The following is a 21848-nucleotide window of genomic DNA, read 5'->3' as shown; positions in this document are numbered from 1 at the left end:
AAAGAAAATATATTTATTAAATTTAACATACTATAATAATTATCTTGTCAAATTTAATCTAATATCAAAACTAAAAATAAATAAATAAACTAACTTAATAAAATAATTATTTTTAACGGAGTTTGCGACACTAACCTAGTAACCTATTAATTAATTATGTCAAATTGAAACTTAATTTCTCACATATAATTGAAATTATTAGGCTTTTTATTTCAATAGTTTGTTGAGATGAGAAAGCATATTATTTATCATAAAGTTATATAGCATTTGTAAATTTATCTATACCCTTTAAAAATAGAAATTATCCTTATATAATTTTATTCGTACTACTAAAATTTTCTGAGGCTCTCACAAACAATTAGCCACATTCCAGTCAGCCATTTCACTACACTCCCTAAAGGTGAGGGTCAAGGGTGAATACTCCATAATTCTTCTAAATTTGCTTTTTCTCTCTCTCTCTTTTTATTTTTTCGTCATCATTGTTTTTGTCTTTCTAATTTCTATCATTCTATTTTTTTTAATACTCTAAGTGGTATGCGACCCAAGCGTATTTTTAGGGGTTTTTTTGGCTATTGCTTCCCACTTAGTTTTGGAGAAAAGGGAAACGATTGGGCTCTAGAGTCTAGACCACAACATAAAATCACTTCTTCGGAACAAAAAAAAAAAAAAAATAGTAACAATAAACAATGGCAAAGAGGAGATGGTAGTATCTACTTAAGTTAATCAATGATCAATTTATTCATCTGCTTAAGTAAATATTAAGAATTTAAAATTCAGTCTTACATATATAGTAATTCGTTAACTATGGACAAATTTTTAAAAAAAATTCAAATACACAACAGTTTTTTATCTATTAAAAATACCGTAAAAAATTAAAACAAAAAAAATGGTATTAGATTTTTATCAGATTTATACTAGGAATTACCTAATTAAAATATCAATCATATAAAAATATATATTAATATTGTTACGGCCCGACCCAAGAAAGAACTTGGGCCTACCCGACCCGAGCACCACCCGACCTCAACGGTTAGGTGACCCGAACCTATCCGACCCGCGCATCCATTCGGGACAGCTGGCTGCCACAGCTGTGCAAGGAAGCTTCGAAGAAGTTGGGTTCTGCCCTCTTGGGGCCCACACCTGACATGGTATATAAGGGAAGGGTCCTACCCTCCCCCAAGGTACGTCACACTTTCCACCTAACCTATTCCCCGCCTGCACACTAGCTGACTAGAGCGTCGGAGTGTCTTTGCAGGTGACACCCCCTCTTTTTCCTCAACAAGAGCTCGGCTACCCGGCAGATCCGAACCCAGCACGACCACAATTGAAGCGTTCTCACTCCCCCAAACATCCACCCGAATTGTCCGGTAACCGCCCTACCGAACATTGGCGCCGTCTATGGGGACGTTATGGAAGTTGTGCCGGGCCTTGGAGACCAAGGCCGAGCAGCCGGGGCAAAGACGGCAGCCTCTGTCGCATCACCGGGAGGACGGCGAAGGTCCCCCCGGTAACACATTGAACCGCGAATAAGGACGCGAGAGACGCGACCTTTTGGAGGAACTGGCGGTGACAGCGCCCGAATAATGCAAGAGCTATGCCACAGAGTCCAGAATCTGGAATGACAACTAGCTGATCAGGAGCACGATCGGCGGACCACCGATCCTACTTACTCCCCATCCCCGGAGAGCCGGGAGAGAGATTCCCACCGAAGCCACCCCCGGCACACCTCCGCTTCCAGAACGGAAGCGGAAAGCACCCGAGAAGACTCTCCCATCCCGAGGAGACGAAACGACACAATCATCTACTCCCAAGGTAAGGAAACGTACCACACCGGACAAGATCGAGAAGGTGGGGAAGGAACGCCTGTGAGGACGTGGCAACCCGTGATAATGGGCGCCACCCCGTTCCATCGGTCCATCCTTGAGGTCCGGTTGCCGAAGCACTTCGACAAACCGACGGACATGAGGTACGATGGAACTCAAGACCCTCTGGAACACCTCACGGCTTTCGAGGCTAGAATGAATCTGGAGGGAGTAGGGGACGAGGTGAGGTGCCGGGCCTTCCCAGTCACCCTAGCCGGGCCAGCGATCCGGTGGTTTAACGGCCTCCCGCAGGGATCCATCTACGGATTTTTGGACATCAGCCGTGCTTTCTTGGCTCAGTTCACAACGCGGATAGCAAAGGCAAAACACCCGATCAACCTGCTTGGGATAACCCAGAGACCCGGGGAGCCGACCAGAAAGTACCTGGATCGCTTTAACGATGAATGCTTGGAAATCGACGGCCTAACCGACTCGGTGGCCAGCCTTTGCCTGACGAACGGCCTCCTGAACGAGGACTTTCGAAAACACCTTACCACGAAACCGGTTTGGACGATGCACGAGATCCAAACGGTGGCTAAGGAATACATAAATGACGAAGAAGTCAGCCAGGTCGTGGCCGCCAATAAACGGCACTCCGGCTACAATCAACCTAGGCAACAAGGTAACGGGGAGAGACACAAAGAACAAGCCAGGGAGGCAGGGCCGACCAAGGTACACAGATCGTTTCCCCGGATCGGAAAGTTCACCAACTACACTCCACTCACTCTTCCCATTGTGGAAGTTTACCAGCAAATAGCCGAAAGAGGGATCTTGTCGAAGCCCCGACCACTCAAGGACCGAACGGGGGGGAACAAGAGCCTCTACTGTGACTACCACAAAGGCTACGGACACCAAACACGAGACTGCTTTGACCTGAGGGATGCACTAGAGCAAGCAATAAGAGATGGCAAACTCTCTGAATTCTCCCATCTCATACGGGAGCCGAGGAGACGGCAACGCGATCAAGACAACGAAGAGGCCAAGACCCGAGCGGCAAAGCGGCGACAAGAGCCAGAAGACAAAGACCATGGTCTCACGGTGATAAACGTAGTAACCGCCAAAAACTCCGCGCCGAGGTCTAGGTCAGCTCACAAGAAAGACGCCAAAGTCCTGGCGATCTCCTCCGCCCCAATGCGAAGTTCTAAGAGGCCCCCATGCGTCTCCTTTGGCCCCGAAGACCAATGGTTTGACGAGGCACCCGAGAACCCACTTATGGTCATCACGGCCAGGGTGGGAACCGGCCTCGTCAAAAGAATCCTTGTCGACACGGGGGCAGACTCGAACACCATGTTTCGCAATGTGTTCAACGCTCTAGGATTAAGGGACGCCGACCTATCATCGCACCAACACGGGGTCATTGGATTAGGCGACCACTTCATCAAGCCAGACGGAGTAATATCCCTGCTGATCTCTGTGGGACAGGCACAGGGCCGGAGATCGGCAATGGCCGAATTCGTGGTTCTTTGAGATTCCACAGCCTACAACATCATCTTGGGGAGAAAGACGATCAATGATGTTGAAGCGATAATCAACACGAAGCTTCTAGTCATGAAGTTTGTTACCGACGACGGGTCTGTAGGGTGCATAAGGGGAGATTTGGAGACAGCGGTCGCTTGCGACAATGCCAGCCTGTCCTTAAGGAAGAAATCTAAGGAAGCGTCGGGGGTGTTCCTAGCTGACCTAGATGCCAGGGTAGACGACAAGCCCAGACCGGAACCAGAAGGGGACCTGGAAAAGTTCAGGGTCGGCGACACAGAGGAAAAGTTCACGTTCGTCAACAGGAACCTCCCACATGAATTGAAGGGAGCCCTTGGTAGAAATGATCAGGGCCAATGGGAATCTGTTTGCTTGGACACCGGCCGACATGCCGGGCATAGACCCCGAAATTATGTCACACCACCTGGCCGTGAAGTCGGATGCGCACCCAGTAGCCCAACAGAGACGAAAGATGTCGCGAGAGAGGGCAGAGGAGGTGGCCAGACAGACGGCCAGCCTCCTAGAAGCAGGTTTCATACGAGAACTAGACTACTCGACATGGCTCTCGAATGTAGTTCTAGTAAAGAAGCACAACGGCAAATGGAGAATGTGCATAGACTACTCCGACCTTAACAAGGCATGCCCAAAAGATTGTTTCCCCCTTCCCAACATAGATGCACTCGTCGACGCTGCGGCAGGTTACCGCTATCTAAGCTTCATGGACGCCTACTCCGGCTACAACCAGATACCGATGCACCGTCCCGACGAGGACAAGATGGCGTTTATAACACCGGAAGGAACCTTCTGTTATAAGGTGATGCCATTTGGGCTAAAAAACGCAGGAGCAACATACCAGAGGCTGATGAACAAGATATTCCACGACCTCATAGGCAAGACTGTAGAGGTCTATGTGGACGACATCCTAACAAAGACAACGCGACCCGTTGACCTTCTGAATGACTTGGCAAGTGTATTCGCCTCTCTTCGACAACACGGCATGAGACTCAATCCCCTCAAATGTGCGTTCGCCATGGAAGCTGGAAAGTTCCTAGGATTCATGATAACCCAAAGAGGGGTAGAGGCTAACCCGGAGAAATGCCAAACGATCCTCCAGATGAAGATCCCGGGTTGTATCAAGGACGTCCAGAGGTTGGCAGGACGGCTGACCTCGTTATCCCGTTTTCTCGGAGCATCGGCAGCAAAGGCCCTGCCTTTCTTTAATCTCATGAAGAAAGGGGTAGCGTTCGAATGGACGCCTGCGTGCGAGGAAGCTTTTAGACATTTCAAGGAAATCTTGGCGGCACCCCCAGTTCTCGGAAAACCAAAGGTCGGGGAGCCGCTGTATCTATACCTCGCCATACAAGGGGCAGAATTAAGGGAGGGCTCAACAACCGGTCTATTTCGTGAGCAGAGCCTTACAAGGGGCAGAATTAAGGTACAACAAACTGGAAAAACTAGCTCTAGCGCTCTTGACCTCTTCACGGAGGTTAAAACAATACTTCCAAAGTCACCGGATAGTCGTAAGAACGGACCAAGGGATCCGACAAGTGCTCCAAAAACCCGACCTGGCGAGAAGGATGATGACTTGGTCCATCGAGCTTTCCCAATATGACATACGGTACGAGCCCCGACAAGCAATCAAGGCGCAAGCAATGGCAGATTTTCTAGTGGAAGTAACGGGAGACCCAACCGAAGAAGCGAGCGCACGGTGGAAGCTCCACGTGGACGGAGCCTCCCACCAGACCTCTGGGGGCGCCGGGATCATCCTGGAGAGCCCGGTTGGAGTCGTATATGAGCAGTCGATCAGGTTCGAATTCCCCATTTCGAACAACTAGGCAGAATACGAAGCCCTCATAGGGGGCTTAACCCTAGCAGTGGAAGTCGGAGGAACAAGGCTGGAAGTATGCAGCGATTCGCATGTTGTCACCTCCCAGGTAAACGGGAGCTATCAAGCCAGAGACTCATTATTACAAAAGTACTTGGAAAAAGTCAAGGATTTGAGCCAAAAGTTTGAGGAGGTCACGGTCCACCACGTGCCCAGAGAAAGGAACACACGGGCAGATCTCCTATCAAAATTGGCCAGCACTAAACCGGGAGAGGGCAACCGGTCTCTCATCCAAGGTATGACGAGGGAGCCAGCGGTCACCCTACACCTATCAAGGCTGGGTTCTTCATGGCTAGACCCCATCACCAGCTTCTTAGAAAATGGCAAACTCCCCGACGACGAAAAGGATGCCGCAAAACTGAGAAGGGAAGCAGCCAAATACGCGGTCATTCAGGGACAGCTATTCAAGAAAGGGTTCAACCAGCCCCTACTGAAATGCTTACATCCCGACCAGACGGACTATGTCTTCAGGGAAGTCCATGAAGGCTGCTGTTGACATCACATAGGGGGCAAAGCCTTAGCGAGAAAGTTAGTTCGGGCCGGGTACTATTGGCCATCAATGATGGCAGATTCTAAAGAATTCGTCAGGAAATGCACCAAGTGTCAAGAAAACGCCAATTTCCACAGGGCACCGGCCTCCGAGCAAAGCCTGCTAACGGCCTCCCGACCATTCGCACAATGGGGAGTTGACCTCCTGGGACCTTTCCCAGTTGGCCCCGGACAATTCAAGTACCTTATAGTCGCCATTGACTACTATACCAAATGGATAGAGGCCGAGCCGCTGGCCAGCATATCCTCGTCCAATTGTAGAAAATTCCTGTGGAGGCAGGTGATAACGCGATTCGGGATCCCGGAGGTCGTTATCTCAGACAACGGCACACAGTTTACCGACAAGAAGTTCACGGAGTTCCTTACCGGCCTGGGTATAAGACAGAAGTTCTCCTCGGTAGAACACTCCCAAACGAATGGACAGGTGGAGTCCGCGAACAAGATTATCCTGTTAGGGCTTAAGAAGCGACTGGATAATAAAAAAGGCGCTTGGGCAGACGAGCTCGCCTCGGTTCTCTGGTCTTACCGAACAACCGAACAATCCTCCACCAAGGAGACCCCCTTCCGACTAACATACGGGTTAGACGTAGTAATACCCGTAGAGGTCGGGGAACCGAGCCCGCGACTACTTCTGAAAAGAATAGGGGAAGCCGTGGAGAAGGACCTGATAGATGAAGCCAGAGAAATGGCCCATCTGACGGAAACAGCGCTGAAACAAAGAGTGGCCCTACGCTACAACGCCAAAGTGCTCAAAAGAGAGTTTGAACCAAATGATCTCGTCCTAAGGCGCAACGACATCGGCTTGCCGACCCCAGGAGAAGGCAAACTGGCAGCAAACTGGGAAGGCCCCTATAGAGTCAAAGAAGTGATGGGTAAAGGCGCTTTCAAGCTGGAAAGGCTTGATTGCCAAGAATTCCCAAGAACGTGGAATGCGAGCAACTTGAGAAGGTTTTACTCCTAGCACATGAGGCGACGTACCGACCATCCGAGCTAAGTATTTAACGCGTCTAAATTGTACTTTTCGTTAGGGCACTTTACGCAATTTCCGAATAAAATATACTTGTGCAATTTTTTCAATCTTCTGTTTTGTTCCACTACGCAAGCGAAAACACCCTACTCAACAACAACGTGCGACCCCGGGACTGATCACCCCGGAAGCCCATCAATTACCACAACACGAAACGGCTACACGAAAAGCCATGACCCGGCTCAACTAACTTAGCCGGAATATTACCAGTACGGTAAAACAAATGACAACCGGAAACCAATAACGGTGAATGTAAATAACTACACAACCAGACGAATAAAAAAGTGTTGATAACACGGGCAAACAACCCGGTAAAACAACAGTTCGCCAAAGCCAAAACGGCCAACCAAAAGTTTCATACAAGAAAGGAATCATTTTTTGGGAACGTCAACAATCTTGCCGTCTTTGATCACCTTGAAGACACCAATTGCCGACGTATCGAAGTGAGGAGCAACAACTTTGACCTGAGCTTTAAGGGCCTCCTCAGTTGCCAGGATCGCGCCCTTCCCCTGCTTGACAACGTCTTTGTACTTTGTCAACGCTGCCAGTTCAGCTTCCACAGCTTGCTTCTCCTTCTCCATAGCGGCCACCCGTCCTTATGCCACGCCGACCTGACTCTCTAAAGTCATTTCGCGCTCAACAAGACGTGAAACCGTAGCGTCCGACTCTTCCAACTTCTTCTCAGCGGTAGCAACCTTCTTCTCGGCAGCAGTAGCTTTCTTCTCAGCAGCGTCAAGCTTCTCATTAGATTGGGTCAACTGCTCCCGGAGAGTTTCAACTTCGCGTTTGAGCTCATTGTTGGCCTTCCCAGCAGACTCCAGCCTCCTGCGAAGAGATTCAATCCCCGACAACTCGAACTCAGCTTTCCGAGCTATCACTGCGCCGCGCAAGAGGGTACGATACATCCACCTCGCTTGCCCGGCAAGGGATGACCCATGAAAATGCTCTTCGGTACCAGGAATCAACTGGGAATCTATAAAGTTCCCGGCGTCGAAATTCTTCTCCATGACAGTAAGGACCCCCTCAGGACTGGAGGACATCTTCCTTTTCCTTTTGAGGCTAGGGACTTCCTCCACCTCGTCATCGGCGTCAGGGTTAGACGTCGAACCCCCAGTGCCGACCACCTCGCGGAAGGGGGAAACGTGAACCACCTTGTCACCTTGAATCGAGGCACCCTGAGCCGAGGGACCGGTCTCGTCGACCGCAGCCCCTTCCTCGGAAGTGGCCTTGTCCTCCGGGGGAGCAGCAGATTTCTCATTACCTCCCTCGTCGTCACTCGCACACAGGAAGGTTTGGAACAAGTTAGGGAGACCCGTTATCTCGGCAGACATTCCCATTGTAAAAAGAAAAAGAAGTCCGTTAGTCACAATGAGTTATTAGGGAAAGCAAGAAGCTAAGAGACAAAACAAGCAAAGATTTCTCACAAATATAGTTCCAACCGGCCTCCCGGTCACCCATGAGGAGGTGAGGATTCACATGATTCCTCCCAAAGATTGCCAGCAACACGTCGGCAATCCTCCTGTCCACCGTAGACATGCCCTTATAGGATACTTTAACAAAGGCATTGGATCCTGCCCCGAAGCTCCAATAAGTCGGGATGAGGCGTGCCCCCTCCAACGACAACCAAAAGGGATGGCGACCTTTGACCAGGCGAACCTTGAAGTATTTATCCTTGAATCTGTGATAGGAGTCCTCAAACAGACCAAAAATCCTCCGACCTTGGGCAGACCGGAAGGACATGAACCCCTTCTTATGTTTTCCTTCCTTCGAAGGGTTTGTAAGATTGAAAAAGAAAAGAAAAACATCTACAGACACCGGCAGCTCGAGATATTCACAAACCATCTCGAAACAGCGGATTGAAGCCCAGCTGTTCGGATGCAACTGCGAGGGCGCCACGGAAATCCGACTTAGAAGCGCCATTTGGAAGGCGGAAAATGGAATACGGACCCCCACTTGAGTAAACATGGATTTGTAGAACCAAATCCAGTCGGCAACTTGGGGAGTGTGGAAATTGAGCTCGTACAAGCGCTCATGAGGAGCCGGGACGAAGACGTCGTAATTGGCCTCCTCGTCGGTCCCTCCGCACAAGTACTCATTTTGACGGAACTCGGTGAGCTCCTCCTCGCCCATTTGGTTAGGAGAGTCCTTTACATCAGAAACAACCCAGGCGTAGGGGTCATACACCGCGGGAGAAGGGGAAGCCCGGGAGGCGGTGCGAGCCATACCTACATGGGGGGACCATCCAGTCAGTCTAAGAGGTCGGATGCTCGAAACGAAGACAGAAGCTACCCCCACACTACTCCCCAACTAAGGCTAAACACGATTAAAAAGTAAAAGGTCCAAACAAATTCACACTAAGAATGGCAACCCCCCTAGGACCTAAGATCAACCATCATGCAAGATAAACATACAGCATGCACAGAAAGAAGTCATAGCAGAAGCAAAAAATGACAAAAAGATAAAGGAAATTACCTGTGTTGATGACAAAAATCTGGAAAGAAGGCAGCAACAAACGCCTTGGAATTGATAAGGAAGAAGAAGATGGAGGACGACAGAATTGGAATCAGAGGAGATGATCGCCAAATAAATCCCAAAAGTGCTACTGAACAGTTTTAAAACCACCATCAAAGGAAGCGCGAAAGTCGAAGGGCATATCAGTCTTTGCACAAAGGGTTTTAAACCCATTATGAACATTTAATGCTCGACGCGAAAAACGAGGCAGTAACCAATCACCCCAACAACAAACAGGCACGCGTGAAAGGGGAACGTCCTCCCCACGGACGTTTGAATTAGAGACCACACAAGAGGTCAAGGACGTCGCGTCACCAGCAGCCCACGCGGCTGTTGCTCACGTGTCGGGGGCACTGTTACGGCCCGGCCTAAGAAAGAACTTGGGCCTACCCGACCCGAGCACCACCCGACCTCAACGGTCAGGTGACCCGAACCTGTCCGACCCGCGCATCCGTTCGGGACAGTTGGCCGCCACAGTTGTGCAAGGAAGCTTCGAAGAAGCTGGGTTCTGCCCTCCTGGGGCCCACACCTGACATGGTATATAAGGGAAGGGTCCTACCCTCCCCCAAGGTACGTCACACTTTCCACCTAACCTATTCCCCGCCTGCACACTAGCTGACTAGAGCGTCGGAGTGTCTTTGCAGGTGGCGCCCCCTCTTTTTCCTCAACAAGAGCTCAGCTACCCGGCAGATCCGAACCCAGCACGACCACGATTGAAGCGTTCTCACTCCCCCAAACATCCACCCGAATTGTCCGGTAACCGCCCTACCAAACAAATATCAAAGTGTGTTAGTTGAAACTCATAATTACCATATGAAATATTATGCAAAAACATACGCACTCTTATAAGTTAATTATTAGAGTAGAATACACAGCATATTCTTTCTCCCTTTAAAATAACATGTCATAAATCTTGCCTTAATAATATCTATTTATATTTTTTAACTAGATCATAATAATTAAAATCCTAGATCATACAAGGACTTTATACTAGTATTTGGTATACTGTTGATTGTACTACCAAACTACATATCATCTTATTATTTTATGAGTTTGCAACAATATTAAGCTTAAACATCTAAACTATTTTGACAAATATAAAAGCCACAAATCAAGTCAATAAAATTTAATTCAAAATATTTTAACAGAAAATAGAGACAAAATGTGCCTAACCTAAACACTTACCTAAGAATAAGAACAAAATCATATGTGAAATAACAGGTTAATGGTCAAATTGGTTTCCAAAAAATTGCTCGATCGTTATTTTTGTCTTCGAATAATTTTTTTTAATCAAATTATTAACCCTCTAAAAATTTAACATCAATCATATTTATCCTTCCATTAAAAGGTTAACACTTTCCGTTAACGGATTTTCACGTGTATCGTTAAGTGACAAATAAATAATGATAAAATGACGCCATTTTGTGGTGTTAAGATGTATGGTGTTAAAACGACATCGTTCTTTATTATTACTGAGGTAACTCTTCACCTCCATTGAGTTTCAACCCTTTTTACTCAGAAAGAAGGTGATCGAAGCTTCATTCATTGGAAGGGCTGAGGAAGCCATTGTCAGCGATGCTCTACAGAGTGCGACGACGCTCGTTCTTCACAGTTCAAGCTACCTACCTTAACTCGTAGTTGGCGCTGTCATCGGATGAGAGGTAGTGCTGATTTTTTCTTTTTTTTTCTTTTTTTTTTGTTTTTTGGTATGAATATTTTGTATCATCTTCTTTTTGGTTAATTCTTGGTTGGTTTCGAATTAAGATTTTTCTATTGGGGGTAGCTGTTGCTAGGGTTTTGCAAGTTTTTGTTTGATTTATTGGTTGAAGAAATGTGAATGCTCTATTTTTATATAGCCGAATGCTTATTGTGTGTATTGTTAGAGTTTTTTCTTTATTTTGTTTAGTTCATGTTAAGCGTAGGATTTGGTATTATGGTGTTCTATGTTGATTAAGGTAGTGAATGGGGTTTTGTTGCTGAAACATGATTAAATTGTTTACAAAAAATAAAATAAATGAAAAATAGAGTGCATTGTGTGATTGACTATTATCATTTTTAACTTGTGGATGGAGGGTTTTCAAATGACATTTATTTTCTATCATGGTGGAAAGTTCAAGAATGATAAAAGTGGATCAAGAATTTATGAACCAGACAATACAGAGGTATTAAAGGAGGTTGTGGGGGATACTCTAAATGTTTTCTTTGTAAATGGATATTATAAGAAATTAGGATATGCAGAGGTGAATGGTTGTTGCTGAAAAGTACCGGAATGTCGCTTGAAGTTAGGTTGAGGAAATTAGAAGTAGATGCTAATTTATTAAAAACGGTCAAGGATTGTAGAAGGAATCACAATTTGATTAACATTTACTTTGTGCATGGAGTCTCGGAGCCACAGACGTTGGAGTGTATGAGTGAGGATTATGATGAGTTAGTTATTTTAGAAACCAATAGCACCTGTAAACCCAAGGCCACAAATACCCCCAACCGAATAAGAGATAATGTTTAAAGCCTAAATCATTTTTCATGTCTAGGCCCAACAATACTCCATCATAGCCACTTTTCCTGCCCAAACCACAGTCCATGTCTCAGCCCAAATCACAGCCTAAAACACAATTAATTCTTCACAACCAACCCTTAACTTCCTCATTTCAGCAATCAAAGTCTTCTAGCAACCCCCAACACTCATAGCCAACCCTCGAAATCTCATTTCCAACCCCACAACACTCATAACCAACACTTGAAGGCTTCTTCCCAACAACCCAAACTTGTTCAGCTGCCTACTTCTTAGCCTATATCTCAACCTTTCAAGAAGTATGATGATGGATACAAAAACAAAGAACTAGTGAACTTCACTACTATGACAAAGGTTGGTAGAGTTGTTAAGCTAGCTCTACTTCAGGAAGATAGTGACTCGCATGACTTGTACGAGAGTACCGGAGATAGTCTTTGTAAGCCTCCAAATATCTTGAGAGATGGATATGAGAGTTCTAGTGATAGCGACAATGAATTTGTTGTTGCCAAAAATTCTGGTTCAAAGAAATATGTGTTCTAAAAAAAGTTTAGGCCTGCTTCAAGCAGAGGCATTGACAAGGCAGTTGATACTGATGACTCTAGTTATGAGGGTATTAAAGATGATGAGATATCAAATTCATGTGACATGCAATTAATTTTTTATATTAATTATGGTTTTGTAATAAAGTTATAATGAATGTATTAGTAAATGCCTTTGTTATCAACTATTTTGGATCAGAAAGTGATGTGGAGTCTGACGGTGCATCTGATTGTGATTCGTGGCATTCATAAGACATGAATCAAGTGTTAGATTCTGATGATGATGATTGTGCATTTTATCCATTGTACAATGAGAAAACACAGTTTGCATAGCTTAAGCTTGGGGTTAATGCGATCTTCAAAACAAAACATGAATTTATGAATTACCACTAGAGACTATATTATACAATGGAGTAGGAATATTATTTTCAAGAAGAATGATAATGTGCATGTTATGGCTGTTTATAAGGGGGAAGATTGCCTTTGGATAGTCTATTGTGCTTCATCAACTGTACACCACTAACCCTGGTTCAACGATTCAAGTTGGAGTTATTTCGATACCTGAAGCTCTTTCACAGTTTTCAAAGATTCTATGTGTGCCTTGACGCATGTAAGAAAGGGTTCAAAGCCGGATGTAGGCCCTTGATTGGTTTGGATGGAGTATTCTTAAAGAATTTACATAGAGGATAGATTTTGATGGCATGTGGCCAAGATACTAACAATTACGCACATTTTGGTGATTGCTTATGCGATAGTGGATATTGAGAACAAAGACAATTGAAAATGGTTCTTGGAACTTCTTCACAATGACCTTGGTAATTACAAAGACCATGGCTGGAAATTCATATCAGACATGCAGAAGGTAAGGACTTTCTTAATCTTCGAAAAGAAATTTAAGGACTATTTTGATTTAATGAACATTCTTTTAGGGACCAAATTGATTTAATGATATTAAGTTGAGGACTGTTTTAACTCATGATCTTTTCGATTTATGTTGTTTATGCAGAGGCTAATCCTAGTTGTGCAAGAAGTCATGCCAAGAGTTTAGCACAGATTCTGCATATGGCATCTATGGAGGAATTTTTCAAAGTAATAGGGTAGATTAAAGTTGAACAATATGGTGTGAAAATGTGATAGATCAAGAACCAGGATTAAATTTGAAAGAAACATGAACATGGTCAAATTGATTAGCGAGCCTGCATTGGCATATCTTGAAAAATGGCCGAAAAAAGCTTGGACAAAGGCATACTTCAGTGAGGAAATGAAGATGGCCACAATATACAATAACGCATGTGAGTCATTCAATGCAAAGATAAAGTATGATAGGGCAAAGCCTACCTTGACACTAGTTGAAGAGGTAAGGAGGATCATCATGAAGAGCATGATTGATAATAGCCAAAAGTTATTGAGCTATCAGAGAACTCTGACTACAGTTCAACAAAGCCAATTTGAGGCAATGATAAAGTTATCAAGAAATCAGTTTTCTCAATGGTCAAGTAATGAGAAAGAGGTATTTTATGAAGTGTAAGGCTGGGCAACGAACATGGTAGTGGATTTGGGCAGTCACACATGCACTTGCAGATTTTGATAGTTGATAGGTATAATTTTTCTTGTTAAGCTATAAAAGTTAAGTTGTTCTCTACCAATGAATATTAATGTTATTGGCTACCAGTATCATTTATCCATGTTTTTCGTCCAATTATAAATAGGTATGTTGTGCATGCATGCCATTGCTGCCATTCAAGATAAGAATGACAAAAGACCTGAGGAACATTACCATGAATGGTTAACGATGGACTTATATAGAAGAACATACTGCTTCAATGTGAACCCAATCAAGGGGCAAGACCTATGAAAAAAAAAATAGGATCTCCGGCACCTGTTCCACCACCAGTTAAGGTCAAACCAAGTAGGCCACAATGAATAGGAGAAAGGACAAATATAAACAGCTTGTTGGATCAAAGACACGAATGAAAAAAAGTATAATCTAATAAGGTGTAATGTATTGTGGTGAAGTTGAGCACAACAGCAGAATGTGTAAAGTGAAGAAACAAGAGGAAGCTACTGAACAAGCAAGACTTATGCAACTTTAACTTGCAGTAGTTGATGTACCTGTTGGTGTTGATGCTCAAGATGTATCCAATGAGATCTCGATGGATCTTGCTGCTTAAAATTCCAAGCAACCCACCAACTGAGATTATCCTTGGCCAATCGGAAGGGATTCTAGTTATACCAGAGTCTCAACCTTCATCAGTTTTCACCTAAGTTGATACTTTATTTGCATTATATCTTTTATAATAAATGCTAATGTTCTAGAATCTAAATCTAATTACGGAATTGACTTTGGTCATCATGATTGTAAAATATAGGACAAAGTTAGAGCAAGGCCTCCAAAATTTCAGGCTCTTAAAGGAAAAGCGAAAACTCCAGTCTCACCACAATCAGATATCACTGTAGCAATTCCAATTTCAGTTGAAATAATTAAGGGAGCCAGTTCTACAACTGCAAAAAAACTAGCTAGTATCATGACTTTTGTGCCAATTTTGGGATTCAAACATCCAAGGAAGAAAGACAAAGATGTTTGAGATGTATTAGGTGTTAGAGAATGAATTATATATTTTGTAAAAGGAAATAATTAGACCTTTTTAGCATTATAGACATATTGCTAAGTATTTTATACAATCCTGTTTATCTTTTGGTAGAGCCCAAATTTAGGTGACTTATGCTTGATATTATAAAGACTTGCTTAGCTTTTATAGGATTAATATTATGAAGACTATGTTAGTATACTTATATGGACACGCAAATGCTTTAATTTCAATATATATCATAAGACTTAATTTATCTTATGAGTAATTAAGTGTCTATTTTCATTTACTTATTTGCAGAGTTTAGTAAAGATTGGTTAAAGAATTGTCAAAATATAGGTTGCATGATTGATAATGGAAAAGAGAAAATTTCCAAACTCATTTACTAAATTTTACCGATACTTTTAACAGGATCCAACAAAACAACATCATCACCAATATTTTTACAAATTTTCTACTTTCCCATATATGACATACAAAGTGTCCCAACCATTAACATAAGCACTATTAATCCAGCAAACACGAAAATAATCAAGATCTTAAGTACTCTGAGTTCAGCTTCTGAACTACTTATTCTCCAACCTAATTTCACTTTTTAATCTTCATAGTCACTCTCAACTTCAAACTCTGCTTCTGCTCCACCATTTGCAACTTCAAAAATTTCATATTTATTATTATCTATCCAACTAAAGTAGTTACAGTAGTTGCCTTTCTGCAAATTCCAAGTGCAAAAGGTGAATCCCACATTAATGGTGAAGGAGTTTAAAAACTATAGTTTATATCAATTTAAACTCACCTGATATCTTGGACAAGTGTGAAACAACCTTCTTAGAAAATTCCGAATTTCTTAATTGTAGTTTTCAGTCTACAAAAACAGGTTCTATCCATGTTCATCTTCCTTCATCACACGGAGGAGGTAGAACAGAAGCTACCCAGCGATTGCGACGACAATCCACTACTTCGTCCTCCACTAGTACTCTGCATCATGCCTTCTAAACCTAGCTAATGGCTCTGCACCACTGCAACACCACTTAATAAGATGGGTTAATGTCTCCATAGTTTTGAGGATTAGGGTATAAACAAATGGGGCAAGGATTATTTTAACGTAATATAGTAAACATATTTTATCAGCTTTCATGCGGGCACACATCTGTTAACACACATGTACATGTACAATTGTTTACAGAAATTGTTAGTCGAAAAATGGAAGGACAAATGATGAGCGGATAATTTATACGCTTTTTGGCATTGTTTTTAGGAAGTTTTTAATAAGTTCAAGCTACTTTTAGGGATGTTTTCATTAGTTTTTATGTTAAATTCACATTTCTGGACTTTACTATGAGTTTGTGTGTTTTTCTGTAATTTCAGGTAATTTCTAGCTGAAATTGAGGGACTTGAGCAAAACTCTGAAAAAGGCTGACAAAATGACTGCTGATGCTGTTGGAATCTGACCTCCCTGCACTCGAAATGAATTTTCTGGAGCTACACAACTTCAAATGGCGCGCTCTCAATGGCGTTGGAAAGTAGACATCCAGAGCTTTCCAGCAATATATAATAGTCCATACTTTATTCGGGAATTGACGACGTAACCTGGCGTTGAACGCCAAGTACATGCTGCTGTCTAGAGTTAAACGCCAGAAACACGTCATGATCCGGAGTTGAACGCCCAAAACACGTTATAACTTGGAGTTCAACTCCAAGAAAAGCCTCAGCTCGTGGATAGATCAAGCTCAGCCCAAGCATACACCAAGTGGGCCCCGGAAGTGGATTTATGCATCAATTACTTACTCATGTAAACCCTAGTAGCTAGTTTAGTATAAATAAAACTTTTTACTAGTGTATTAGTCGTCTTTGACCACGTACATCTTTGGTCTCAGTTTTGCTTTATTCTTCATCTTAAGAGGCTATTGATCACGTTTTGGGGGCTGGCCATTCGGCCATGCCTGAACCTTTCACTTATGTATTTTCAACGGTGGAGTTTCTGCACACCATAGATTAAGGGTGTGGAGCTCTGCTGTACCTCAAGTTTCAATACAATTACTATTACTTTCTATTCAATTCTCTTTTATTCTTATTCCAAGATATACGTTGTACAACACTTTGATGAATGTGATGATCCGTGACACTCATCATCATTCTCACCTATGAATGCGCGTGATTGACAACCACTTTCGTTCTACTCTAGGCCGGGCGCATATCTCTTAGATTCCCCAACAGAATCTTCGTGGTATAAGCTAGATAGATGGCGGCATTCATGGGGATCCGGAAAGTCTAACCTTGTCTGTGGTATTCTGAGTAGGATCCCGGGAATCCGAAAAGTCTAACCTTGTCTGTGGTATTCCGAGTAGGATTCCGGTTTTGAATGATTGTGACGAGCTTCAAACTCCTGAAGGCTGGGCGTGATGACAAACGCAAAAGAATCAAGGGATTCTACTCCAACCTGATTGAGAACCGACAGATGATTAGCCGTGCTGTGACAGAGCATTTGGACCATTTTCACTGAGAGGATGGGATGTAGCTATCAACAAGGGTGATGCCTCCAGACGATTAGCCGTGCAGTGACAGCGCATAGGACCATTTTCCCGAGAGGATTAAAAGTAGCCATTGATGATGGTGATGCCCTACATACAACTTCCCATGGAAAGGAGTAGGAAGGATTGTATGAATGTAATAAGAAAATAGAGATTCGAGAGGAGCACAGCATCTCCATACGCCTATCTGAAATTCCCACTATTGATTTACATAAGTATTTCTATCCCTTTTTATTTTCTATTTATTATTAATTTTCGAACTCATCATAAACCAATTTAATCTGCCTAACTGAGATTTACAAAGTGACCATAGCTTGCTTCATACCAACAATCTCTGTGGGATCGACCCTTACTCACGTAAGGTATTACTTGGATGACCCAGTACACTTGCTGGTTAAGTTGAACGGAGTTGTGAGCTTCTCTACCAGTGCCTGGAACTCTTTTATCACAATTTCGTCCACCAAGTTTTTGGCGCCGTTGCCGGGGATTGTTCGAGTATGGACAACTGACGGTTCATCTTGTTGCTCAGATTAGGTAATTTTCTTTTCAAAAACTTTTTCAAAATTTTTCTTTTCTTTTTTTTTTCGTTTTCCCAAAAATATTTTCAAAAAAAAATTAATAAAAATCCAAAAAAATTAGAAAATCATAAAAACCAAAAATATTTTGTGTTCTTATTTGAGTCTTGAGTCAATTTTTAAGTTGGTGTCAATTGCATGCTTTAAAAATTTTTCTTGCTTTTTGTCGAAAATTCCATGCATTCATAGTGTTCTTCATGATCTTCAAGTTGTTCTTGATAAGTCTTCTTGTTTGATCTTGATGATTTCTTGTTTTGTGTTGTTTGTTGTTTTTCATATGCATTTTTCGTTTGTTAGAGTCTATGCATTAAAGATTTCTAAGTTTGGTGTCTTGCATGTTTTCTTTGCATAAAAAATTTTTCAAAAAATATGTTCTTGATGTTCATCATGATCTTTAAAGTGTTCTTGGTGTTCATTTTGACATTTATAGTGTTCTTGCATGCATGATGTGTTTTGATCCAAAACTTTTAAGTTTTGGGTCATTTTTGTGTTTGTCTCTCTCATCATTAAAAATTCAAAAATAAAAAAATATCTTTTCCTTATTTTTCTCATAATTTTCGAAAATTTGAGTTGACTTAGTCAAAAAATTTTAAAATTAGTTGTTTCTTACAAGTCAAGTCAAATTTTCAATTTTAAAAATCTTATCTTTTCAAAATCTTTTTCTTATCTTTATATCAAATTTTCGAAAAACTCACTAACAATTAATGTGATTGATTCAAAAATTTGAAGTTTGTTACTTTCTTGTTAAGAAAGGTTCAATCTTTAAGTTCTAGAATCTTATCTTGTAGTTTCTTGTTAGTGAAGTAAGTAATTTTAAATTTTTGAATTAAATCTTTTTATCTTTTATCTTATCTTTTTCAAAAAATTTTATCTTTTTCAAAATTTGATTTCAAAATATCTTATCTAACCTCTTATCTTCTTATCTTTTCAAATTTGATTTTAATATCTTTTTCAACTAACTCTTTGACTTTTTGTTTGTCTCTTATCTTTTTAAAAACCAACTAACTACCTATCCCTCTCTAATTTTCGAAAATACCTCTCTCTTTTTCAAAAATTCTTTTTAATTGTTTCAAATTTTAATTTTAATCATATCTTATCTTTAATTTTCGAAAATCACCAACCACTTTTTCAAAATTATTTTCAAAATTCTCTATCTCTTTTCTTATTCTATTTGATTATTTATTTACTAACACTTCTCTTCACCTCTCTTCATCTAAAAATCCGAACCCAATCTATCCCTTGTGTTTGGATTCTTCACTTTTTTTTCTTCTATCCCCTTCTTTTTCTACTAACATAAAGGAATCTCTATATTGTGACATAGAGGATTCCTCTTCTTTTCTTGTTTTCTTCTCTTTCATATGAGCAGGAACAGGGAAAAAGGCACTCTTGTTGAAATTGATCCTAAACCTGAAAGGACTCTGAAAAGGAAACTAAGAGAAACTAAATTACAACAATCCAGAAACAACCTTTCAGAAATTGTCGAACAAGAGAAGGAGATGGCAGCCGAAAATAATAATAATAATGCAAGGAGAATGCTTGGTGACTTCACAAAGCCAACGTCCAAATTTGATGGAAGAAGCATCTCCATTCCTGCCATTGGAGCCAATAACTTTGAGCTGAAACCTCAGCTAGTTGCCTTAATGCAACAAAACTGCAAGTTTTATGGACTTCCATCTGAAGATCCTTATCAGTTTTTAACTGAATTCTTGCAGATCTGTGAGACTGTAAAGACGAATGGAGTTGATCCTGAAGTCTACAGACTCATGCTTTTCCCTTTTGCTGTAAGAGACAGAGCTAGAATATGGTTGGATTCACAACCTAAGGATAGCCTGGACTCTTGGGATAAGCTGGTCACAGCCTTCTTGGATAAATTCTTTCCTCCTCAAAAGCTGAGCAAGCTGAGAGTGGATGTTCAAACCTTCAAACAAAAAGATGGTGAATCCCTCTATGAAGCTTGGGAAAGATACAAGTAGCTGACCAAAAGATGTCCATCTGACATGTTTTCAGAATGGACCATATTAGATATATTCTATTATGGTCTATCTGAATTTTCGAAAATGTCATTGGACCACTCTGCAGGTGGATCTATTCACCTAAAGAAAACACTTGAAGAGGCTCAAGAACTCATTGATATGGTTGCAAATAACCAATTCATGTACACTTCTGAGAGGAATTCCGTGAATAATGGGATACCTCAGAAGAAAGGAGTTCTTAAAATTGATGCTCTGAATGCCATATTGGCTCAGAACAAAGTATTGACTCAGCAAGTCAACATGATCTCTCAAAGTCTGAATGGATGGCAACATGCATCCAACAGTACTAAGGAGGCAGCTTCTGAAGAAGCATATGATCCTGAGAACCCTGCCATGGCAGAGGTTAATTACATGGGTGAACCTTATGGAAACACCTATAACTCATCATGGAGAAATCATCCAAATTTCTCATGGAAGGATCAACAAAAGCCTCAACAAGGCTTTAACAATGGTGGACGCAATAGGCTGAGCAATAGCAAGCCTTTTCCATCATCTTCTCAGCAACAGACAGAGAATTCTGAACAAAACACTTATAATTTAGCCAACTTAGTCTCTGATCTGTCAAAGGCCACTTTTAGTTTCATGAGTGAAACAAGATCCTCCATCAGAAATCTGGAGGCACAAGTGGGCCAGTTGAGTAAGAAGGTCATTGAAACTCCTCCCAATATTCTCCCAAGCAATACAGAAGAGAATCCAAAAGGAGAATGCAAGGCCATTGATTTAATCAATATGGCCGAATGCACAAGGGAGGAGGAGGACGAAAATCCTAGTGAGGAAGACCTCCTGGGACGTCCCTCAAGCAAGAAGGAGTTTCCTATTAAGGATCCAAAGGAATCTGAGGCTCATATAGAGACCATAGAGATTCCATTAAATCTCCTTCTGCCATTCATGAGCTCTGAAGACTATTCTTCCTCTGAAGAGGATGAAGATGTGACTGGAGAGCAAGTTGCTCGATATTTAGGAGCTATCATGAAGCTGAATGCCAAGTTGTTTGGTAATGAGACTTGGGAAAGTGAACCTCCCTTGCTCATTAGTGAACTAGATACCTGGATTCTGCAAATTTTACCTCAAAAGAAATAATATCCTGGCAAGTTTTTGATACCTTGTACCATAGGCATCATGACCTTTGAAAAAGCTCTATGTGATCTGGGGTCAGGGATAAATCTTATGCCACTCTCTGTAATGGAGAAGTTGGGGATCATTGAGGTACAACCTGCCTTGTTCTCATTACAATTGGCAGATAAGTCATTGAGACAAGCTTATGGAATAGTAGAGGATGTGTTAGTAAAGGTTGAAGGCCATTACATCCCTGCTGATTTCATAATCTTAGACACTAGGAAGGAAGATGATGATTGCATCATCCTTGGAAGACCTTTCCTAGCTACAGCAGGAGCTGTGATAGATGTCAACAGAGGTGAATTAGTCCTTCAATTGAATGGGGACTACCTTGTGTTTAAGGCACAGGGCCATCCCTCTGTGACAAAAGAGAGTAAGCATGAAGAGCTTCTCTCAGTTCAGAGTCAAAGAGAGCCCCCACAGTCAAACTCTAAGTTTGGTGTTGGGAGGCCACAACCAAACTCTAAGTTTGGTGTTAAGACCCCATATCCAAACTCTAATTTTGGTGTTGGGACTATACAACATTGACCTGATCACCTTTGTGGCTCCATGAGAGCCACTGTCAAGCTATTGACATTAAAGAAGTGCTTGTTGGGAGGCAACCCAATTTTTTTTATCTAATTTTTATTTTATTGTTATTTTGT

At 42.2% G+C, this 21848-nt stretch overlaps 2 protein-coding genes and 1 non-coding gene across 3 annotated transcripts; 2 read left to right on the top strand and 1 right to left on the bottom strand.

Moving 5' to 3' along the window:
- Window positions 1–1889: 1889 nt before the first annotated feature.
- LOC112794709 (uncharacterized) lies at window positions 1890–3329 on the top strand. The gene has a single exon (XM_025836690.1). The coding sequence runs from the start codon at window positions 1890–1892 to the stop codon at window positions 3327–3329; it is 1440 nt and encodes a 479-aa protein (XP_025692475.1).
- A 1661-nt stretch (window positions 3330–4990) lies between these two features.
- On the top strand, window positions 4991–5719 carry LOC140184063 (uncharacterized). Its single transcript, XM_072234346.1, has 2 exons — window positions 4991–5125; window positions 5273–5719. Exons 1-2 carry the CDS (start codon window positions 4991–4993, stop codon window positions 5717–5719), a joined length of 582 nt encoding a protein of 193 aa, XP_072090447.1.
- A 14231-nt stretch (window positions 5720–19950) lies between these two features.
- On the bottom strand, window positions 19951–20054 carry LOC112798917 (small nucleolar RNA R71). Its single transcript, XR_003200513.1, has one exon. It is a non-coding gene; the product is annotated as a small nucleolar RNA R71 (small nucleolar RNA).
- Window positions 20055–21848: the final 1794 nt, after the last annotated feature.

This window comes from Arachis hypogaea, chromosome 4 (assembly GCF_003086295.3).
Source record: "Arachis hypogaea cultivar Tifrunner chromosome 4, arahy.Tifrunner.gnm2.J5K5, whole genome shotgun sequence".
NCBI lineage: Eukaryota > Viridiplantae > Streptophyta > Magnoliopsida > Fabales > Fabaceae > Arachis > Arachis hypogaea.
This window is presented reverse-complemented; position numbering and strand designations above follow the sequence as displayed.